Source organism: Syngnathus acus, chromosome 22, assembly GCF_901709675.1.
Source record: "Syngnathus acus chromosome 22, fSynAcu1.2, whole genome shotgun sequence".
Taxonomy (NCBI): Eukaryota; Metazoa; Chordata; class Actinopteri; order Syngnathiformes; family Syngnathidae; genus Syngnathus; species Syngnathus acus.
The window spans coordinates 4,666,647-4,690,635 of NC_051106.1; the positions used below are offsets into that span (position 1 = coordinate 4,666,647).

At 41.7% G+C, this 23,989-nt stretch overlaps 3 protein-coding genes across 3 annotated transcripts; 2 read left to right on the forward strand and 1 right to left on the reverse strand.

Annotated features, from left to right (window-relative positions):
• Positions 1 to 277: 277 nt before the first annotated feature.
• Positions 278 to 3,719, forward strand: cipca (CLOCK-interacting pacemaker a). The gene is made up of 4 exons (XM_037241982.1): positions 278 to 457; positions 1,113 to 1,230; positions 1,723 to 1,892; positions 2,483 to 3,719. Exons 2-4 carry the CDS (start codon positions 1,125 to 1,127, stop codon positions 3,209 to 3,211), a joined length of 1,005 nt encoding a protein of 334 aa, XP_037097877.1. The 5' UTR covers positions 278 to 457; positions 1,113 to 1,124; the 3' UTR covers positions 3,212 to 3,719.
• Positions 3,526 to 6,711, reverse strand: zdhhc22 (zinc finger DHHC-type palmitoyltransferase 22). The gene is made up of 3 exons (XM_037241983.1): positions 6,625 to 6,711; positions 5,513 to 6,070; positions 3,526 to 5,439 (listed from the first exon to the last, which is right to left on the reverse strand). The coding sequence occupies exons 2-3, from the start codon at positions 6,066 to 6,068 to the stop codon at positions 5,168 to 5,170; spliced, it is 828 nt and encodes a 275-aa protein (XP_037097878.1). The 5' UTR covers positions 6,069 to 6,070; positions 6,625 to 6,711; the 3' UTR covers positions 3,526 to 5,167.
• Positions 6,612 to 23,422, forward strand: tmem63c (transmembrane protein 63C). Its single transcript, XM_037241671.1, has 24 exons — positions 6,612 to 6,709; positions 7,355 to 7,498; positions 12,219 to 12,438; positions 13,957 to 14,036; positions 14,437 to 14,524; positions 14,633 to 14,670; positions 15,284 to 15,426; positions 16,177 to 16,228; positions 16,320 to 16,428; positions 16,601 to 16,674; positions 16,781 to 16,861; positions 16,936 to 17,056; positions 17,189 to 17,322; positions 17,406 to 17,528; positions 18,170 to 18,323; positions 18,393 to 18,499; positions 19,240 to 19,326; positions 19,398 to 19,463; positions 19,552 to 19,714; positions 19,801 to 19,906; positions 20,270 to 20,437; positions 20,506 to 20,618; positions 20,692 to 20,766; positions 21,415 to 23,422. Exons 1-24 carry the CDS (start codon positions 6,612 to 6,614, stop codon positions 21,643 to 21,645), a joined length of 2,775 nt encoding a protein of 924 aa, XP_037097566.1. The 3' UTR covers positions 21,646 to 23,422.
• Positions 23,423 to 23,989: the final 567 nt, after the last annotated feature.

Consider the following 23,989-nt stretch of genomic DNA (forward strand, 5'->3'; position numbering starts at 1 on the left):
AGATGGACAGAAGACACATCAGCGCACTGAGGGTTAATCTTCTGCGTTGTGGCTTTTTGGGGAACTATGAATAATAATAGTAATAATAATAACAATAATAGTAATTATTATTATTATTAATGATAATAATAATAATAATATTATTCATTATTGTTATTGTTATTATTGTAAAAAAAGTAACCGCTATTTTCCAACATTATTATTAGTTATGGTAAAAAAAAAAAGTAACCGCTATTTTCCAACAGGGGGCAGAAGGGACACAATACTAAAGTTTGGAGCTATGTAGAGCAAAGAAGAAGAACCGGAGCAACTCCGTCGCATGACGTCAATCTACAATAACAAGAAAACGGGAAAAGGCTGAATAACAATACCTCAATAAAAACAACAACAACACACACATACACACGTTGCCTGGGTCTATTTGACGGGTGTCTGCTTTGAATCCCGACTCTTATTGGTAAGGCTTATAATTTGAGGTACATGTTTACATAGATGTTATTGTCTCTCGACGCGCTGGTTGCCACGCCAACTATATACGTGCTAATATTAGCCTACGTGCGTTTCAAATAGTTACAAAAAAGTTCAACTGCAAAACCAATGATGTTCAATACACATATTGTTTAATGCAAGCGATTGCGGTGGCTCTGATCGTTTGCCTGAAGTTTGCGTTGCTCGCTAATGTTAGCAAACGTCGCAACAACGCGCTGGCACACCCTCAATTTGGAATCGTAGCACACGTGACTGTAAAACTGCTTTTTTGTGAATATATGCAAATGAATTATACTGCGTTTGTTTACCAGATTGTGTTTTTCCTCGATATGATGAATGTGCATGTTCTGTTTGTCACTGACGTCACTCATAATTTGCATGATTTAAAATCAGCGTCATTCTAATATTCGACGAATCTGAAAATGAATTCCTGCTTATAAATAATTACCAAGCTAAATTGTTTTGAGTTTTGTTGTTTTGTTTTGCTGATCAATTACTGTTTCTTTATTTACCAAACAAATCATGGGAATGATTCCAGTGATGATTCCTGATGAGACAAGCCAAAAGTCATAACAATGTTTTATGTTCATCAACTTTATTCAATTCAATTTTATTCTCTGCAGGGTGAGACAAACATGAGCACCTTTAGGCAACCCGTTCAACACCGGACATCATCCATCACCAGGGTAACACACCATGCCACATCAAAACAGGATTTGGAACGAGATTCGGGATTCTCAGGTTAGAATTTCGTTGTATTCTTGTTTAGATAACAATTATTAAATACTTTTGCTCAGTGTTATCATACCATCAAAATCTGGAGTAAGAGAATTATGAGACCGCACTTTACTGAAATGCATATTGACAAGCCACAATGGGACAAAGTTCTTGTGACAATCATTGTAGGTTTTGCTTTCATCAACAGAGTGTTAACAATCGTGTCCACTTGTGTACGTTTTTGAAAAGGAAAGAAAAAGGTCAATCACAATCAGAGCGGGAGATCAAGGGCACGTTATGTGTCTTGTGCTAGGTCACTGAGGTCGGTCTTAAATAACGAAAAGCAATCACCTGCACTGGTTGAAACCTGATTGGGTTGATGGTTGTTGTTTTTTCCCATAAAGCCTCAAGATGCGAATCTACATCTGCCGATAGTGGATTAATGTTCTCCCACATAAAGTGGTAACATTAGACGAGTCAAATGTGACGAGCTGACTTGTGTATCATCCCTTCCAGATGCCAGCTCTGAGTACCTGAGTGCAGTTGATGGGACTGACTCCGAGGATGCAGGCAGGAGAAGGTCCACGGTCAGCCAGGACACGGCCGGACTGCAGCTTGCCGTGATGGGAGGCTCCTACGCTGGACTTTCCCCGATGCTCATTATGAATAATTTTGTCCTCAATCAGGTAAAAGCAGCATGAACACAAGTATCTATCTACCTATGGCAGCAGATTTGAATCAAACTGGCATTGTATTGTGAAGACTGATACTCAATTGACCTATTTGATACTTTTATGCTTGTCCATCTGCCACAACTGAGAGATTTAATACGTAGGTCTCAGTTTTTATTGATAATTTTATCTCTATATTTTGTGTCTTTCCGTACTGCCGCTCGGTGACCTAATAATCATTTACAGGAGGGTTCATTTTGTTACGTCAGTATCGATTCTCAATCAAGCAGTTCATGCTTAAATCCTCAAGCGGTGATTTGATTGCTCCAGCAACACTGGACTTCCTGGTGGTGTGCGTTTACCAGCTTGAAATGGATTCTGGTGCGATTTCTCTGACCGTGTGGGTTCTTTGGTATAGTGTGCATGTTACCATCTGGATCCTGGACCACATCAGGAAGCGTGTAATTCAAAAGCGGCAAACTGTGAACACAACCTTCGTTGTTGAAGACATTTGACATCCGATTCCAAAAGTTGATTAAATCTCAAATGTCGTATGATCTTTTCTTCTACTCATATAGTCGATAATCTTTTCATATTGTTTTTAGCCATCGCAAGTGACTCCAGCTGAGAAACAGTGGGGCTTCCCCTCATCTCTTGATGTCATGCCTCAATCTCAAATGCTTCTCCTTCAACCTATGATGTCACCAAAAACAACCCCTGAAAATCTCCCGCAGTCCAAAATGTCCACCCTCAGGACCTACCCCAGAATCGCCCCGATCCCAGCGGACACACCCTCAAAGAGGTCAGGATCTTCTAGAATGAGGGGAAATTCATCTTGGGCTTACAACCAGCGACACAGAAAACATGGCAACAGGCAGCACGCCACCCCCACCCCTGAACCTCGGGTTCCCAGCAAATCCGCCTTGTCCAAGTTTGACGTATCAAACAACCAAAGCCCTGTGCCATCAGAGAGCTCAGAGCTTCTTCATGAGAAGTGTCTTTCCTCAGTGACAGGGACCTCCGTCCCCCCCAGCACATACCACTCTAGGATCGACCTGGACGACAACCAGCTGTGTCCTGACATTAACTCGGACGGCTTCTTGGCAGAGAGCAATAAATCGAAGCGTTTCAGCAATACTTACAACATCTTGAGCAACTCCGGCCTGTTGGGCATCACCTTGCGCACCAAGCAGCTGATCAAGGACAACAAGCGCACCCAAAGTCAACTGCAGCTTCTTCAGGAGCATACGGCGCTCCTGCTGGAAGCGCTGGGAAGTGGAGACCCTCAGTTGTGGACTAAACTCCAGCTCTGTCTGCAGGACTTTAAAAAGTAATGCTACATGGCTAGCATTTGCTAATGTGAGGAGCCAGAATGTCACCAGCCTTTTATGTACGCTTTCAATTGTATTTATTTTGTTACTGCTGTATTTGTGCTATTTTTTTTTTTTTACGCTTGTTTTTTAACGTAATGACATCATCATACTATTATAGCTAAAAAGCATATCAGACTGTGCACTTTAGAATCTTGCTATCTGCTTGCTTTTTTTAATATGTAAAACCGAATGGCTAACTGTGCCTTTCGTATGTGTGTGCTTACGTTAGAGCTTGAATTAGTGTCATAGTTCGTCAAAAAGTAAACATCAAGCCATACGGTACATGGGTGAGTTTTAATGGCAAGTTGTAATATTATACAGTATTTTGTTTATTTAGACAGTCAGTCGTATTAAGATGGTGTCTGTCCTGTTTTTAATAGAAACAAATTGTACCTTTCTTTTTGTGAAGCGTGCCTCTTGTTCGAAAGTCACCTTGACCATTGGTCATAAAACTTGGTTTGAAAAGTCATTTATTCTCTGTCCATTTTGATTCATCTGCGACTCATTTAAATTCAAGATGTAACCTTACATGGTGTATCTCCTGAGTGCTGTTAAATTGAAGACAATATTATAAGCACTTGGGATTTACATATTTACCAACCACACACAAAAACCTTTGTAAGACTTAAAAGTATTTGATGAAATCTTAAACCGTCAAACAGTAGCTGCTTTATACCAATGGAAAGTCCTTAGTATTAGCAATGTACAGCAATTGCTTCATCTGTGGAGCCATTGTGTATGAAGCACATAAGTATGACATGATATTATGGCACATTGTGATTAATACCCTGGATAATATCACTGTGTAGCCAGCCCATCATCAACCAGGCTGCCACATTCTCAAGAGCAGACAACAATGTTGCGTGGATGTTTGAGGATCACTCTTGCCTGCTAGCCCTTGACACCGAATGTAAGAACTGTAAAAATACATTTCCTGAATGTGCTTTGCTCTGTGCGTGGAGGAGCATTCAAGAGAGAAAGAGAAATGCAAAGCAAGGAATGTTTGTGGTCCTTAATAATTTAAATATTGCCTTCTAAAACGCACCTTAAAAGACAAATGGATACTTTTATGCTCACTGTGTATGGCTCCTCTCCTTAAAGGAATGTATGGCAAGAAATACACGCAAATACAATGGAACCTCTGAAGTTGAGTGGAAAAACACCAGCAAATTTGTTTCGCTTATTAAAAGTTGTGATGATAAACATAGAATAGGTAATGAAACCTAATACTGACAATGACAAATGTTTGACTGCTCAGTACAATATCGGCAGTACAATAGATTAAACACTATTAATTAACCTAGCAGTTATTTACATGAAGAGCATGTACCCGTAAGCATAATGGCTAATGAATAGCATGAAAATGTCTAGACAAACTTAAATGGCACATTTTATTTTGTGTACTAACATCCTACCCACCCCCCAAAAAGTCATAATTGCCTATACATGCCAAAAGATGGTGGCAAAGGCTTACTTTTGTCTAAATAAAGCTCCTCAGTCACTTAAAGAAAAAGCAATAGTACAACACTTAGCTTTGACGAATGGATTAAAACAGCTAATTAAATTGTGAGTAGTGTTGATTTATCTTAGCTGGATAATTAATAATTAATCTCTATTGTAAATACTACATTACTTTTTGTTATGATATTAGAAAAGCACAATCCTAGTCTATTTGTTCAGCAAGAAAAGTATTTTTGATCTAGGAAATAGTAAACATTCTGTTCCAGGGTCAATTTGTGACACCAGAGAACCTTTCAAAGTCTGCTTTTGTGCAATTTTACAGGTTTTGCAAAAGTCTGGAGAGGTTCCACTCAATTTTGCATGTATACAATTCGCCTTACATTTATTCCAACATGTTTTTTTTTTTTTTGTGTGATCTATTGGAAGCTGCTGATAAATGAATAATAAGATTTCTGGTCAGTCTTGCTTGAGCGCCTCCTCAGAGCACATCTGGGCTGTGTGCACCGGCAGAATGAGGCCCAGCGCCCAGTTGGAGCCAAACACATCCGTGAGGTTGCTTCTCCAAGGGCTGCGGTTGTCCACGAGCTCCCCCCTCTGCATCTGACACCAGGTTTGGCCCCGGGCCACCAGCAGCACCTGCTGGCAACAAAAGCCCGCGCACACCAGCCCGATGCCCAGCCACACATAAAGCATCAGCACCAGGAACAGCTGCAGGCCGGAGATTGTTCCTGGATGGAAAGGTAGGAATTCCGTCATACGGCATCACAAAGTGGATTTGTTGATGGAAAATAAAAAACTCACCCGTGAAGAAGTAGCCAGTGGAGAGAGGCAGAAGGGTCAAGAAGGTCAGCGGATTTTCAAAAGAGATGGAGTACTCCACTGTGAGGAAGGCCACACCAAGAACCAGCGAGTACAAACACGTGCACGAGGTGTAGATGCAAAACATGATGAAGTAGCGCATGTTTTTGTTCCCGATGCAATTCCCGGTGAAGAAGCAATGGTGATCACGTTTGAGTATAACTTTCTTGCACAGTTTGCAGAAGTGGCGGCCATTCAGGAGGTAGTGCGCGTCCACTTTGTCCGAGCAGTGCGGGGAACACACCGGGACCGCCGTCTCGGTGGCGCTCGCAGAAGGGTAGAGGATAGTCATTGTGTAATTCCCAAGGGCGTTGAACATCAGGAAGAGGAACAGGAAAGTGTGAACAGTTGCAGACCCTCCTGGCGACGTGTCGGCGCCGGGGAAGATGGTTGGCATGAAGAAGCCAAAGTGCAGGATGAAGGTGACCACTGTCGCTGTGAAAAAGTATGCAGGGGCCACGGCGTTGAGGAGCCTCAGTTTGAGCATCCGGGTGAACATGCCTGCGTCGGAGAAAAGTCATTCATCTTAGTTTCTGCGATTTACTGTTTTTCATTAGTGGAACCTCTGATTGCAAAATTTAAAAAAATAAGTCAAAATTTAATTTGACTATAATAATTAGAATTTAAAATCAGTTCGTTTGCTAAAGAAATAAACAAGGGAGGGAGAGTGAGTCAGCGAGTCAAGTCTCCTGCAGGAAAAAAACTAATTTGACCAAATTGGGTTCCCTGAACCCTTAGAGGCCACAAGTGGAGCAAAAATAACTCGCCCTCTGCACGGTGCTCTGCTAACCTACAACTGAATCGTGTTTGCGTGGAAGGTGAGAGCTTTGCTCGTGATTCAGAGACTCGACATGGAAACACGGGGATGACCCACGGCATGCCCTCCTCAAAAAAACACCATACGGCCACACACACTTAACACACTGACAAACATGGTCTTCACACATACATGAATTATTTAAACATCGTAATGACGTCATTAGTGTGATTTTACGTAGAGGACAAAGAGAAGCGCGATGATGGTGGCGATTATGGGATAAGAATGGTCGTTATACCTGCAGCGGTGGGGAGCTGTCCTTTCAGCACCACGGAGCTTCCTAAAGTGCAGCGGAGCCTCGCAGACCTCTTTAACTACTCGCGGCACGCTTGCGCCTGCCTCCATCGCCCTACATCGCCTCCTGCTGGTGGGGATGCCTTAGTTTAATACTTTTCCCCTTTTTTCCTCCATATTTGCAAAGGTGTCTATTTCAAAGATAAAATATATTGGCCTACATATGTTACACACTCATTCATTTTAAGCCTCATTGATGATTAGCTGGCCCGATAACATTAAAAAACACCCACCCACATACAAATAAGGCCCTTTGTCACCAAAGTGTGCCCTCCCCCTATTAATGTTGCACTGAACGTGCAATGTAGACTAATTACCAGCAGATAGCACTGTAGCCTCTCTGAAGTCTTAGAATAACTTGTATGTATATAATTGCCCGTATAGTATATTTTTTGTAATTAAGTACACTTACAAACATTTACAGAGGATTTACATTTTGGCTTTTACTGAAATAAAGGATATAAGTCATTTCGGTACTTCCCACTTATTAGGTGCCTTAATTCGGTGCCACTCCTTTTACACAAGTATCTGTACTTCTACTTTGGTACACAATATGAGTACGTATGCCACCTCCAGCTTGCAATGTTTTATAATTAATTCGCCCATCTTCAAAGAGTCAATTAAAAAAAATAATCCTGGACTCGTCATGTGTTTGCTTCTTGACACTCCCTTAGAGCTACGCGCTGGCAGGTGACGAACTTTCAGACGGTCCCTGGGAAGGTGGGAGTTTCTTGTGTTTCTTGGCTGGAGAAGACAAAAACACTACAGCGGCTTCTCCTTCCTTACAATCACGCCAGCCCACAAGCGTGCGTTTTGAGGTGAGTGAGCTTCATTTGGGTCTTCTCTGTACGCAATCTGACTAAAAAAGCGCATCGGTGGGTTTAATTGCGCCATTTATGTCGCAACCGTTTTTCATCAAGTTGGGGTAGGTGGCTGACGGTTGTGTAGACAGTTGTGATCGTTGCAGCAGGTGAAGGGGCGAGGGGTCGCTTTCAAAGATCGGACACAATCCCGTTTAAAAGACTACTGATGGAATGTATACTTTTGCAACGCGATGACATCATATTCAGTGTTTGGTCTTTGAATGCGTGTGTGGTCATATGGCGAGGGTGTAGAGGTCTCTGGCAACGTGCTACACCCCAAACAGGCTCTTGTTTCTTTATTTCTTTTTCTTTTTTAATACAACCTGCCACCTCCTCGTTGCACTTCATTATTTGCTTTCCATTCACTTCTAATCTGCCTGGTCCCCCTCGGAAGATAAAAGCCTTTTGTGATTTAGTCATTAGACCACGCTGTGCCCTTTATCTGTCTTGTTTGCAGTCACGTACATGCACGCACAAAGACATCATTTGGTGAGTAGCTTGACCTGTTGAATCCAAGCTAATTGCATTGCATTTCATGTCAACACTCTGCTCACATTTGATGATGAAACTATAGGAACCAATTGCAATATACCAAATTTTTTGATGACTTGGGTGTGTGTGTGTGTGGGTGTAAAACCCAAATGCAGCACACCATTAAAAAACTGCACCAGTAACAAATTAGGGAGTTGTCACGCAGTTCAATTTAAAGTCCAGACAGAGAGTGCAGATTTGGGTGGGGTTCAGGGTCCTGGACATATAATGATGATAATATATGATCCATAGATAGGAGGAAAGGGAAACTCACACATACGAAGGAAGAAATATTAGGGGACAAAAAGATAAAGGGATTCCTGGCGGAACCACAAGGATGATTTGGTAAGGTGCAGACAGGGTTGGCAATGAAAGATCAATCAGAAAAAAAAGTGCTGGATTAGTCAACGAGTGTGATGGGCAAAATCGCCCATAATTCAATAGTTGACGTGTTCTCATTTATTGTTATTTGTTCATTTGATGATTTGTTTTGTTCTCGGAAGTGCCTCGTCTGCTGCTCCTGCTGAGGGAAGAATGTCTAATATGTAATGCAAATAATATCTGGATGTGGAAATGTACAGTAAATCTTGAACCAGTAAAACATTTGATTAGCATTCTGTTGTTTAAACAGAGACACAGAGACTTGTTTTTAACCAATGCACTATGTTGTTTTTAGGGTATTGCTTTAATATTTAATCTAAGAATGTAACGCAAGAGTTTCAATATTATGCTGGTCATTTTCAAGCACCATACAAACATGAATATTTCAAGATTCAAACATTGTGCATGGTTATTGACTGGCTGGCTGTGTCTTGCTGTGTTAAACGCTTGTCATCCTTCAGCACCACAAGTATGTGAACAGTTCCAGTTGCACTTCAGCAAGATGAGACAAGTGCAGGAGCCAGAATAGAGATTGGGGTTTATCTGTTAGTCAATAAATATCTCCTATTTCCCATGTCAGTGTTGTAGTGAGCAGAATAATGCGCTGTCACAGTACAGCTAACGTGATGTTGTTTTTCTAGAGGCTGTAAACGAGTTCAAACTGAATTGTAGTCATTTTTTATGGTTTTGAGTCCACAAAATGCGGATAAATATATTGACTAGACTACAATTTGCGGGAGTTAAGTGGCAATTAGTCGTGGCAGTTCAATTCTTAATGCGACATACGTAAGCCGAGTGCTGTTTTTGTTTTTTTGGTCCTGTGACAGCGGCGGTTTGGTTTATATGTTTTTTACACAAAAATTAACATCATCATTACAGGTTGTCTTGCAAATGTTTTGTATGAGTTTTCACCTGAAATGGTTTGAATGGATGAAATCAGCTGTATTAGTGCATTAGTCAGCAGTAGTCAACAGTAAATGATTCAATTAGGCCAGTCTGTTCTTTTTAAGGTCATTTTCCCATCTCGGTGAATAGAGTGGAAATTATCCCAGACAGCTGGAGAATAACAAGCTAAATAAATATGACACTGAATGTTATTTAAATGTGACATTAAGGTTGCCTGGAGGGTTTTTAAAAAAAACATTTGGATTTTGAGTAACGCTGTGATGTGTTGCATAGAAATGGGATGTGTTTTACCTCTGAATAGAAGAGACATCTCAGAGGTGTTGTCTGTTTTAATGAGCAGTGTTAGGGTTTGGCACCAACAATAATGTGACTCATATTTTCTCCAGATATACTCGCGCAGGCTTTGTGAGTTGTCAAGGAATCTACAGCATTTAAGATGTTGTGGTTGCAATTTCAATGCATGCTGGAATCAAGTTGTACCAAGATGCCAGATGGGTTCTAATGAGTGTTGTCCATACAACAGCAGAGCAGATACACACAACTCCCCTGGGGCCCTACTGAGCATGTGCAGCCAGACAGGAAGCAGGTGTTTGGTTTGTTTGCATGGCTCGAGTGAGTAGTCATTGCTCATCGTGGTGCCGAAGCTCGTTCGGCCTGATGCAGTATAATCATTTAACCCCGCCCATTTCACGCAGCCACAGTACAAACTGAGTGATACATGTGTCGTACTTTTGACTCATCTTGTCAAATTGACCTAAAACACAACCACTATTATAAACATTCTGATCTGTGATCTTAATATCTCTCTGGCAGTGTCAATCAAAATTGAGAATTTTTCACCCCGTGCTTTGTATCGACTCGTAATAGGTACATTTGACCGAGTTTATATTGATCTAAAAAAATAATAATAATTACTGCTCAGTTGCTGTAGTGTTAAATAAAGGTTACAGTCGGGGCTGTCACAGAGGGAACAACAGCTTTGAAGCTCTGTAATTTCATGCTAATTGCAAGATGGCCCCGAGGGTAGTCTGCCCTCTCCCTCTGAGTGACTGGCACTTGATTAGGTGCACAGGCTTGAGAGCCCACACGGACGTCCATTTTATTTCTGGTTCATTTCTCTGGCAAAACAAGCTAATATCTCTTCCAGGCAGGTCATGAATCTTGTTTGACAACAGAGTCTGTCTAGATCCGTCCAAGAACGTAATAATCGGTGCTTGCTTTGGGACGTGTTTTTTAATACGATAACTGGATTATTTGTAGTTTGGATGGATGTAAATTCATGCATGACAAAAAGGGATTTTTTTTTTTTTCTTGGAGCCATTTCAGTTCCGACTCTAAGCAACAAATGAATCCAGTAATCATTTAATCAAGCTTCATTTTTTTTGAGAGACTCTTCTGAGGTCTCATGCAAGAGCTTTGACGACAATTCTGCCTTTGCAAGGAAAATGATGGATAAATTGGTGACCTTATTTCACTCCACTAGTCGAGCATCATGCAGTGCTTTTGTGTACATCCACAAGAATGACCGCATACATTTTTTGCCCGCGTGTGACCTTTTTTGCTGACAATGCTAAATTGCTAGTATGAGGAGTGACTTTGTGTTTTCAGTGGTTGTTAATGAGTATAAAGTAACGATGCGCCGAGATAATGTATGCAGCCCGCACTGCTTTACTGGAACACTAAGCTGAAGAGTTGCGGGGTGTCACTGAGTCACGCATTCGTTTTGTCTGTCGCCTAGGAGATGACCTCCTACTATTTGGGGGGGAGCATACCAGTTGGCAGAGCAGTTTGCTCTTGTCAGATACAAACTTACATCCAGCACCTGGGTTGAGCACAACACAGACTCCTCTCACGGCTGCCTTGCGAGATTAATAACATCTGCTGCCTCGGCTTTGGTGAAAATGCACGAGGGAGAGGATTGGATAAACTTCAAGTTCAAAAGGGTGAGAAAGAAATGGATAGGACGGGATGAGAGCGAGCGTGTTGAACCGTTTTGAAGCGTGTGATCTTCACAGCGTGGAAAATGCTGAGTCACCCGGTGGCCAAATGTTGCGTGAATCCACACGGTGGTCAACATCCTGCTTTTTTTTTTTTTGGAGGTGGAGGACTACTAAGCTCTTTCAGATCTTTATCATTTCTACACCATATTTAGTTCCCGAATGGTGTTTCTTTGTTGTGTTTGGTTGTAACAAATATAATTCTCATTCAATGATTGTGCACAGGGGAAATGTGATATCGAAGCAATGCTTTGTCATTACAGCAGTGTTTTTACAGAAAGTCTACACAAACTGAACAACTATGACTATTGATCTTGTGTGTGCCCGTGCATTATTTCTGCTTCGTGTCTGTGGTCACGACAGCGTGAATGATCCTATCCTTTGCATGATTGAAATAAGAAGGTATTAGAAAAAAAAGGCAGGACTCAGCTGTTCAAATATACAGTTGAGTAAACAAACCGTTTTATAGTTCAACTAAGCCGCCTCATTTTCTCAACAACAATACGGCATCTCCCTGCAACAAACAAGGTTTTCAAGACTAGCATATTGACTTGTCTCTTTTTTAATGTGACACCTCAATTGAATTTATCAGACTGCGAAAAAGACAAATCAATGGCTGCTAATAGAATCTAATGATCATTAGGCTGAACCATCCGATCTCAGTTGGAGATGCCCATAACAGGTTTAGAGATCATTATTAGCAAGTACATGCAATTTTTCAATAGCTCCTCATGTTAGGTAATGATATTAATACTTGGTGCCTGAAAATAAAATATTAAATCAAATAAAAATATTTTTCCACTACTTCTTCAGAACACTTTAGAAGTCATTTGTTCATTCCTTGTGTTTTATTTGTCCAGGTATGGTCCAGTGCTGATGGCTGCGCTGTTCATATCCAGAGCGCCCCCTGTAGAAGGGAGGCCTGTGGTGCTGAGTATCCCGGGCCTCCTGGATTTAATTGAAGACGAGAACAGCACAGCTGAGAGATGCTACCGCTCACACTCTCGCAGCAGTGTCCTCCAGGGCCTCCCCTTTGGGGGGATACCCACCGTCTTGGCCGTCAATGTGGTCCTGTGGATGGTGAGCATTGCATACTCATAAAGGAGTCACACTTCCATAAGGTTGCTATGGGTTACCGGTTAGTAATATTTAAATTGTACCAGCATCCACTGTTGTACTGAACGTCAGATTGATGCATTTGATTCTGTGGGGTGTGGAAATCGGAGTATCTAAAAATGTCTCTATTCAGTTTTTGTATTCTCCTCAGAGAAAGCCTCTGAAATCAAATCTGAGCTATAAATTGACTCCTTCGGTAATGGGGGCTCCTCAACTGTGACAAATGTTGCTGCTGTGAATAGATTTGTTTCAAAGTATTTCAGGCTTAATGTAGAAAAGCGTGAACAGGAACAAAAACACATTTCAAAGTGCCACAGTAATTACAGTCACATCTTAAATTGGGTTTTTTTTTCCAGCTGGAATACAAAGTGTTTATAAGTGCACACAAGGCTATTTTCCTCCAGATAATAATAGTCTTCCGTTCTCAGCTGTCAGCTAACTGGTTTCTGCTTTCAGGACTTGTCAGGATCCATTCTGTTCTGATATCACTCTCAATCTGCTACCTCCATGCTTTAATTGGCTCATTTCATCACGGTTGGTTGTCAAGGTGACGACAGAGGCTTGAGCACTGTCTGTTAATGACAAGCATGAGTCAAAGCATGCTCTCCCCTAGGTGGCAGGAGCACGCCTCTGCATCAATTCCATCATCATACAGAATAAATCATCTGAGGTTATTGGAGGAGTGTGTGCCCACACATCAAGACTAAGCCAAATAAAATAACAGATAGTCGATGGATGTGAAGAAACAGCTAATTTTAACATAATCTCTCCTAAATGTCCTCGAGAGTAAATGATTTAAGGCCGTCATTGAAATTGGACTTCCATCAGCATTTTTAGTCCTTTTTCATTCATATTTCTGTTTCATATTCAGACAGAACTATTAAGGATTAATCCACCTGAATGATCTATTTTTAATCCACAATTCTATATAATCCTATTTTAGGAGAGTAAATTTGCTTCTTTTTTTACTCATTTAATGAGCCTTTTCAATTTAGCTATTGACCGTATCGGTTGAGTGCACAGCATGTTACTATATTTGTGTGTGCAAATTGACCTGGCTGTCAGTTTCCACGACAACCGTATAGTACTGAAATGGAGCAAGTCTTGTAATAGTAGTTGGTTATTGTGCTCATATTACATGAATTGCAATTAATGGTTCATTTCAAATGTCATCATGTTTTGTTATATTTTCATTAGCCATTTTTTTTTTCCCCTCAGAGGAATTGATGCTATAGTAGAGTGAACACTCTATTAATAGAAATCACAAAGACGTGAAATGGTTAGTGGTGGCCATTTCATCATTTTTATGGGGGTCAAACAACTTCTAGAGCGTACCATTGGGACAAATTAGACTGCAACATCCTTCAAGGTCTTTTCTAGCGATTTAGCATCATTAGATGATGCAAGTCTAATGACATTTTGTGCTGTTCTTGCAAATATGTCTTTGTGTAATGAATTTTGCATGTGTGGTTGTGTTCTCAGTTGCTTTTACTCATCTTCTCCTGTCTGAGGAAGGCTGCATGGGACTATGGCCGCCTGGCTCTGCTGATGGACAACGACAGGTGAATTCATGTCTCTGTTGAATGTGGGGATATTAGCTGCTCCTTGGTAAGCCTTGGGAAAATGTAACATGGGAGGCATACAAGAAATCCATGAAAGCGCACGTTCCACTAGCGCTCCCTGCTGGTTGGATACAGTACTGCATAAGACGCTCTTCAACGCATGGCCATTTTTTATTTGATTCTAATCATCTAGGCCTGGCAAAAAGAGTGATTTCGATGGAAATGCATTAAATATTAAATTAAATATTGTAGTTTAATTATGTTGCTTAATTTGCCATGGTCCACCCAAGAAATGCTCACAATAGCTGCAAATTGAGATCATTTAAACCTCGCCTGGAGTGACATTTCTGCTTATTGGATTTTTTTTTTTTTCATCATTTTCGTTGTTTTCACATTTCAGCCTGACATCCCTGTTTTATGGAGAACCGAATGAGAAGGAGAAGTCTCCCTCAGAGTCCAGCCCTTCTGACACCGAGACCAAGGACATGGTGAGTTTTGCCTTAGTGGTGATATTTTTAGTAGCTGCTAAGGTGAACATTAGTGTCATTGGCACACTGCATTCAAAACTAATCTTGTGCATGCGTCTGTTGTTCCAGGGGTTTTGTTCATGGCTCACATCTCTTTACCAGATGAAGTAAGTTGACCTTGACTTTGATTTTTTCTTTTTTGACATGGCGCTCTGTCCTCAAAGCTGATGTCATCGTAAATTCTAAAGTCATGTTCTCTCTCATTGATGAGCAAAAACAAACACGTCTGGCCTCATGTAACCACTGGTGCCGAGGCTTCCCACTGAGTATTTGCTCTGACTCTGACTGACATAAAAGATTCAGGGTTGTAAAAAAAAAAACAAAAAAAACAATTTCCATGGTGTCCATTGGTTTTCATAGTATTATGGTAGGGTTTGGCTGCCTGTTTTTAGCTCTCGTGCCAGTGGCTAACTCTGGGATCCCTGGGAAAAGTGTAAAGCCACCCTGTAAGTTTTTCATGTGTGTGGGCTGTTGTGAGACCAGCATCCTTCTTCTTGTTTTTTTTTTGTAATTCTATTTTATATTCTTGGTTTTTCCAAACTTCCTGTTTGGTAACCACCAAACCAGTGGTGCCACAGCTTTACACTGGATGAGTGAAAATAGACAATACCTTAATACATAATGACTGACATTTGTCTATTTTAAAACTCTAATATATTTGGGATTTCCTTCTAATAACCCCCCGCCCCTCTGACAGATTTTATTTATTTTTTTCTGCAGGGATGAGGAGATCCGCAGCAAGTGTGGCATTGACGCCGTAACTTATTTGTCCTTCCAGCGCCACATCATCCTGCTCATGACTGTGGTGTGCCTGCTGTCTTTGGCTGTGATCCTGCCAATCAACTTTTCTGGGAATCTCTTGGGTATTTTGGCTCTCATATGATGGATTTATGGAAATCTTTTGATACCTGGGCCTTCAAAGACAGAAGCACCATTTTAAATTGGCAATTATAAAGCAACATAACTGTTCAAAAATGCAGTAGACATCTCCTGGAGCAGTTCAGATTTTTTTTTTTTTCATCAGTAACAATATGAACCCACCGGGAATGCAAATAAAATTTTGCTTGAGGCCCTAATTAGCAGCCCGATTTTAATGGAACACAATTTTGAGAATTTAAATTGAAGAGCTTTGTTTCCTCTCAACATACACGAGGGCATCAAAGGTTGGGCGGCACACAAACCCGACCGAGTTGCTAAATAGCAGCGAAAACGCCTTTCGGCACTTGTGTGTTTATTTCATTGGAAGTGTTGAGCAAGCCATTCTTATAATAGGATGAAGGCAGGATCCATTTTGGGGTCAAAGCGGAGCTGGGCAGTCCACAGAACCACTTTATTGCCGCTAACTGTCATCTCACAGAGCAACGTGCCACCCATGTCATTAAACAAACAGTCGGTAGTTGACACACTGCCATAGCAACTGCAAACAAAGAGCGACCAAATTAAGCCAGTTGGGCATAAGTGCGAGTAACCAAATGTTGTGAGAATTGTCACTTAGATGATGAGATCTTTCACAAAGTATCTGAAAATAGTAAAGGTCACCTCACCAAAACGAGGAGGTTTCCTTTCGGTGCAATTAAATTGTTTCTCTCTGTCACGTTTCATTATTTTTACAGAAGACAGTCCTGAGAACTTTGGAAGAACAACACTGGCTAATGTTAGCGCAAAGTAAGTTTAACGCAGTGTGCTTGACAGCTCATGTTATGTAAACCGTGAAATGGATAGTTGAGACTGTAACAATGTTTTTTTGGCCGCGCAGGGACAGCTTCCTGTGGCTGCACGCCATATTTGCGTTAGTCTACTTTGTCATCACGTTCCTATGTATGGCTCACCACGCCGTACGGCTGCAGTACAGAGAAGATGAGAAGGTCAGTTTTTTGCCGTATTGGTGATTAGATGTTTATTATTATTATTAACGATTGTTACAGACAAGGGCGTCATGGCCATCGGGAATATCGGGGCAGGACAGATTCGATTGACATGGCAGACTGAAATCTGAATAAAAAAATCAAACATACTCCGTGTTATTTGCATTTCCAGGTTGCAAGAACATTGATGATCACATCCATACCCAGAGAAATTTCCGACCCAGGATTGATTACCAAACACTTACAGTAAGCATATTTTCCTTTTTTTTTTTTATATATCTCAATTCAAAAGTTGAATTTCCCTGCATAACATTAAAGATGATTGTTCTATTGTCTCCTTTTTTTCCTGTAGTGAGGCTTACCCCAGTTGCACTGTCACCGACATACGCTTCTGCTTTGACATCAATAAGCTAATGAGGCTGGATTTAGAGAGGTAAAGTCTCAGTTTCAAATGTATAATCCCACTCCAGAATTTTATGACGTGTTTAATATGGTTTGATTTTACAGGCGCAAGGCCATGAAAGGAAGGCTGTACTTTGCCACAAAATCCCAAAAGGAGGGAAAGGTCATGATGAAGACCCACCCGTGTGCTCCGATATTCTGCTGCGACATTTGTGGCTTTGAAAAGGTACACTACATAAATGTTGCATGATCTAGATTTTACTGCACTGACAGTAGATTTCCACTGGGTGGCGCTGCAGCTCAAATGTAGTGCAACTGCTTCTCTGATGGTCTTGATGGAGCAAGTGTAACTTTGCAGGTGGATGCAGAACAATACTACAGCGAGTTAGAAGAGAAATGCACAGATGAGTTCAATGCTGAGAAGAACCACATCTTTATGAAGCGGCTTGGGATCGCTTTTGTGACCTTTCGAGATGAGAGGATGACCGCTGTGTGAGTTAACTGGAAGCCATCAAAGCAATCCCCCCTTTGGCCTGACAGTGATTGATTGCAGTAGTCGGTGTTTTGTTTTGCAGAATTGTGAAGGACTACAGTCTCGTGCGCTGCCGTAGACGACCTCAGCAGTCCAGCATCACCACCGTGGTTCAGTCTCAGCAGTGGGGCATCAGCTACGCACCGGCTCCCAGTGACATCATCTGGTTGGTGTTTGCGCTGAGTACTGTCAACCCTCGTGTATTTGTTTTTGAGAATCTATCTTCAGTTATTTGCTGAAAAACTCATCAACTTTCTGTTTTATGTTCATTTGAAATATGTTCATTTAAAAAAAAAAAAAAGGCGCTTGTGTGCCATCTTGGTGCAAATGACTGCGTCATTTTAATCTGAGAAACTTTGACAATGTTCCTAATAATTGGGAACTGTGAATTTAAATTAGCAATTTTAAATTCCGACATCTCATTATTGTTGGTTGCGGTTTGTTTCATCGCTCAGCTCTCAGGAAAAGGCAACTCGCATCAGCTGGCTTTTTGCTTGCCTTCTCTTAGGGTTAACATCAAGCTCACTGCTAACTGTTGATGATTGGGTTCGCTTTAATGTTCCTTATCTCCAACAGCAAATGAAGCCGCCCCACGCAAATTATATAACGCCAGAGTGATGCATATGCAATCAAGAAAAGACTGTTTATGCTTCATGTTGATTGGTTGCACTTTATTTTTGCATTTACCAGAGAGATGGACCTTATCTATCTGTATGAGTTTTTTTTTCCTTTTTCGTTTTTTTCATATTGCCTATTTTAGTAAATACAGTCAAGTTGAGCTCATTATCCATCCACCTCCCCACTCAGGGAAAACCTGTCAGTGTGTGGATCCCGCTGGTGGCTCCGCTGCCTCCTCCTCAACATCCTCCTCTTTCTGCTGCTCTTCTTCCTCACCACTCCCGCCATCATCGTCAACACCATGGACAAATTTAATGTCACCAGGCCCGTGGAGAGTCTGCAGGTCAGATTAGGAGGCCAAGTGTGATTAAAGCTGCCGCTTGTCTAAACACATGTGTGTCTCTCTCTGCAGAGTCCTATCATCACTCAGTTCTTCCCAACCCTCCTGCTGTGGGTGTTTTCAGTCCTGCTGCCATTTATTGTCTACTACTCGGCCGTCTTTGAGTCCCACTGGACCAGGTACTTAGCGTCTATTCTGACTTTTGTCATTTTTCCATCCATTTCCTTTTCACCCCGTCGCTCTCGTTACTCTCCTTCCTTCTGCCGCCGCTCGCACTGTTATTCTGGGAAGGTTGTCATAGAGATCTCCATGCGAGGCCAGCGATACGCACAGCAGTCACCGAGGAGCGGCGGGAGGCGGAGCGGAGCAGCCGCATACGGGGAGACAACCTCATGCAACACCTATGAGCACCCTGTCTTTACATAACCACCCCCACAAACGTGTTGTGCAGGCGTGATGTGTGAAGGACTGAATGCAAATCAACTGTTTACTGAAGTGAAAAAAGCCTAGCCCGTGCTAATGAGCCCGCCAGCTCCATAACAAGTCAACTGATACGCCATGGCGTGATTTCTCATTATGTATTAATCATTCTTGATGGCGCTCCAGAGGTATTGATGTATACTCATTGGGCACATGTGGTACAGCTGAACAATTTAATGACATGGGGAGAAAGAAAACATTGTGAAATCTAAATAGAATATATTTATCATTGTGCTTGTTTGTGCTGCATCTTGTCACTTTGCAAGCCCACAACAAACGCGTTCACTTTATTCATTTAAATAGCCGTGATTGGCTGGAAAATAATCTGCAGTGTGCCTCTTATCAAAAGTTAGATGTGATGGACTCCATCATACTCATGACTCTGAGGAATCTGTCTATATTGCACATTAAGGCCCTGATGGATTTTTTTTTTTCTCAGATCCGGGGAGAACCAAGTCACAATGCACAAGTGCTTTTTATTGCTGGTTTTTATGGTCCTCATCCTACCATCGCTTGGTCTGTCCAGGTACGTCCACAGAAACAAATAAGCTTGCACTTTGGACTTTAACCACTTTGTATCATATATTTCCTCTCTAGTCTGGATTTATTCTTCACTTGGCTCTTTGATATCAATTTCCTAGATGAAAAGGACATCAAATTCCAGTAAGATGCAGAACGTGTCCTGCATATGTAATCCATTTTTTTTTCTGGAACATCAGTGACAATCTCATCTTTTCTGTGTCTTTTCCAGGTGTGTTTTTCTCCCCGACAACGGCGCATTCTTTGTAAACTACGTGATCACTTCCGGGCTGATAGGCACCGCTATGGAACTGCTTCGTATCCCGGCGCTGACGGTGTATGGCCTTCGCCTGTGCTTCGCAAAATCTCAGGCTGAGCGGATTCATGTCAAGCGGGTGAGCCGGTTGCCTCTTCTGGAGGCTTTATGGAGTTTTCCAGATTTGGTGCTCAACTTCTCGTGTGCTTATGTGTAATGATACAGAGTCAAACCTATGAGTTCCAATTTGGCCTGGAGTACGCCTGGACCATGTGTATCTTTGCCGTCAGTGTGACCTACAGTATCACTTGTCCGATTATTACACCCTTTGGTAAGTGACACACACTTAGCCTGGTGTTTGTGTCTGTCAATCCCTAAGCCTCACTCTCCGCTTCTGCCTGCCAGTCCAGAGCAGACTGCAAATTTGCTGCCCTCGTCCCAGACACTGAGACGCGCCATATTTTTAAAATGCCAGACACCCACTCGCTCTCCTATCTATGGCGGGAGCCAAACAATTGCCGTCAATTTACTTCTGCAATCAAATGGAGGGCAGGGAGACACCAATTTATAAAGCATTATAATATTTTTTTTATCATTTACAACTACACTACGGTGAATGCATTATAAAATGTTATAATTTTTATTTCTTTGAATCGATCCTCATGATCAAATATGTGCAACTGCTCCCCTTCAGGTCTGCTTTATGTGATGCTGAAACACATGGTTGACCGCTACAACATCTACTATGCATACGTTCCCACCAAGCTCAACCAGCACATCCATCGAGCCGCCATCCATCAGGTCATCTTGGCTCCCATCCTCTGTATCTTCTGGCTGCTCTTCTTCTCCGTTCTCAGATTAGGTATAATCCCCTCTGTTATTATCTGCCATGATTGCACGGTGGTGATATTATGAATTATTACTTCACAGGTGCAGTGCATCCCATCACCCTGTTTACTTTGGTGTCCCTGCTCTCCTCCATTGCCGTTTCCTTTTTCCGCTTGTGCCTTAAAAAGCAACAGGACAAGTCAACAAGCTACCAGGTCAGCCTGATTAAACCTAGTTATTTTTAATCATTGATTTTAACTTTCTAGGTTATGTTTGTGTTGATTTCAGATGTCTAATCAACCAGCAGAGAGAACGCTACCTGATACAGAGAGGACTGCAGTCACTTCGACCACAGCGTCTAATGTAAAGTAACATTTTTATTTACAGTTTGCCATGTTTTAAAGTTGATGAGCAATATGCATGATTAAGTTTTACTTTTAAATTATTTTGATCTTCGACTGAAAGGAGTCCACCGTGTGCACTCATTGTGTCCCCCAAAACAAAATATGCCTCAATTGTCAACCAAAACTTGCACTTCAAACCTTTTCCAGGCATAATTATTTCATCAAGAGAACAATGAACTTCCGACACTGAATTCCACCAATACTTCCCACTAAGTGACAATATTGCTCTGCAAACATTCTCCAGTTCCCTCTTTATTGTAATTGGCTGGGCGTCTTACGAAGTTTGACTTTATTTAGTTATATTCTCTTTTATTATACGGTGATTAACTTTTCCCTACTCGTACCACAGGATGAAGTGTGCACTTACATTTTAAAATATGATCGTTAGGAATGTTGAAATATTGCCTGTACGGGCCACAGAAAGAGTATACATTATACTTTAGTTGATTTGCGAAAAGAGTTTGAATTTGGATCAACTTGGAAGCCAGCAAAGCGTTACGGTAGCGATTTTGTTGCACTTAGGAATTCCCACTCTACTGAAAACCATGACCCCCATGACCCCATCGACTGAGTAACACAGCTCCTGTATATATTGTTGTGCCTTCAGCTGTTTGTGGCATCCGTCCTGCTGGAGCCAGAGCTTGCGTTGACCCCCATGCCCTCCCCGGCCCACCACAGCTATGGCGCTATGGCCAGCTCCCAAGATTCAGCCCATGGCCCAACAGAAGAAGAGGAGGGAGAGGAAGAACACACCCAGACCCGTGAGACTCGGCTCCAAGACCCCCCCGATACCTCCCGCTCCAGCCCGCTCATGGACAGCCCAGTGGGCTACCAGTAATGCCACCTTCCCCTTAGAGCTGGTTCCCACGTGTACTATGTCACCTGAGGTTGCTTCAAAGCCACGTTTGCTCTCGCCGCTTGATCTTGAGACTCCAACTTTGCTCCCTCACAAGAATGGAGATTACTCAAATGATGGGAGTTGGAGTGGACGTGATGAAAATACTGGATCCACCTTATCATATCCAGAATATGTCTCATACACCCAAAGTACCCGCCAGTCGCGGTAAATTCCATCCTCCTCCATGACTCTTTACCCGCAAGCGATTCAAAGCAAACTGTGTTTGGATATCTGTCACAAACGCTACACACGAGTGGAGGTGAAAGATCCCACCAGTGTGGGTAGTGTGAGCAGGCTCGCCCTGCCAGACTGACAGAGCGGTCCGGGCTGGAGTGATATCTGGTTGATGGCGGCCAGAGAACGACGAGGGTGCAGCGAGTTGCAAAGCCATCTGCGGTGAGAGAGCTGACAGACGGAGGGTGCAATGTAACGCAGAGATGTACTGTAAGATATGTACACTCTCCAACCTCTAGCGCAAACGGCGCTTGTCGTATTTACTTAAGCATTTATTTTTACTGCTGTTATTGGCTTTTTGAATTGTTGATTATTCTCTTTTGATTGTGTAGTTCAATGTTTCCCAACCTTCATTAAGCCAAGGCATGTTTTTTCATTAAAAATAAAAGTACCAGTCAAATGTCACGAAACGTCTGCCATCTAGTGGAAGAGCATGTAATTGTTTTTCCTGCCACTACATATCACTGGCATAGATAGATGGATTTTTTTTTTTTTTTATTAAATCAATGGATGAATTAAGTGAAAATGTATAATTTGCTATTCTCTAAATTCATAATAATATTCTATTCACATTTTGTTTGCTTCAATCAGTACTTAGACCTCCATCACATTCTCACTTATGTGGCATGCAGCAAGGGAAGAACAATTCTGACACAGGAAGGCCGGACCTTAGATTGGAACCCCAAATCTCAGAAGTGTAAGGCAGATGTGCAAACCACTCGTAGGCTGCGCAGTGTTGCCGTCCAAAAATTTTGGAGCGAATGTAATATGATTGCAATATGTCCCGCCGCCCCACCCCGCAATCGTCTCATTTTGCAGTGCCTTGAAGAACCACTCCCTTTCTTGTGACAATCTAGCATGGCCTGAAATATGCTGCATGAGCTGAAGACTACAGAGCAGGCAAACTAAGAATAATATAAAATGCTGTTTAGAATTATAAAAAAAAAAAAGTCAGTGGCTTTATGGTTCTTTTAGGCAGCAAACACCAGTCGTTGTGAGCTAATTCAGACAAAATGAAGTTATCCGACCAGATTCCACCTCATTTGTCCTCAACTATTTAAATGCAGCATGTCAACAGATAACTTTGCATCTAAGGCAATACTGGGTTTGATTGGCCTTAGTATGGACAAGAAAGTCCCAAAGCTTTTGGAGTCCGTGTATATTTATGACAAATGAATTGTATCTTTTGATGAAGATCAAGTGAAATAGTCCAACCTCTGCAAAAAGTGACATTGTGTGGACATTTTCCCAGATCAAATGTGTATTGTGTATTTTGATTTGATCAAGTTGATGATCATTCAAATGTACTTGCCCTTATCCAGATGTTTCTTTCTTGTTCATCCTATTTGTATGCGTGGCCATATTCAAAAACAGCATCATTTGAGAGAAGAAGAAAAAAAAAAAATCATCTTTTAGTCTTGTTCCCATTGTCAACGGTCTTAAGTGCTGTAATCTGAAATAAAATTCCATTTGGCTCAGTCCATTCACTTTGTACCAGGCCATTGAATTTTCTACATTGTTCAACTACCTATCAGATGTTACAGATAGATCCAGAAGGTATTTACAAAAAAAGAAGTCTACACACCCCTGCCCAAATACCAGGTTTTTGTGAAGTAAAAAATAATAACTTCAAAACTTTTTCAACCATATACAGTCTTTTTCCTATGTCTGGGATAGTATGCCTAAAATTCTGACCTCACCCGACCCTCTCGCCCCCCAAAACAATACTTGAAATCTCCCGGCGCGTAAACTGCCGATGAAACAAAGTGCCCCTGACCAAGAATACCCATCAGGCTGTTGCCGCCCCATTAATGAATCTACAAGTATGTAAACTAATGGCTGAAGAAGTGCGTCTGCATACGAACTAGCCTCAGCTCATGCTGTGGAATAATTTACTGGCTCCCAGAGCCACATTAGATGAAAGGATGGAGCACTTAATTCCAAAATGCAACACCATGTTGCAGTTTTTCTACACTTAATGTGTGTTTCTTCTTGGGAGTGATATGATTCCCAATTGTGCAAGAATTATTTTTTTATGCTTCTTTCAGAT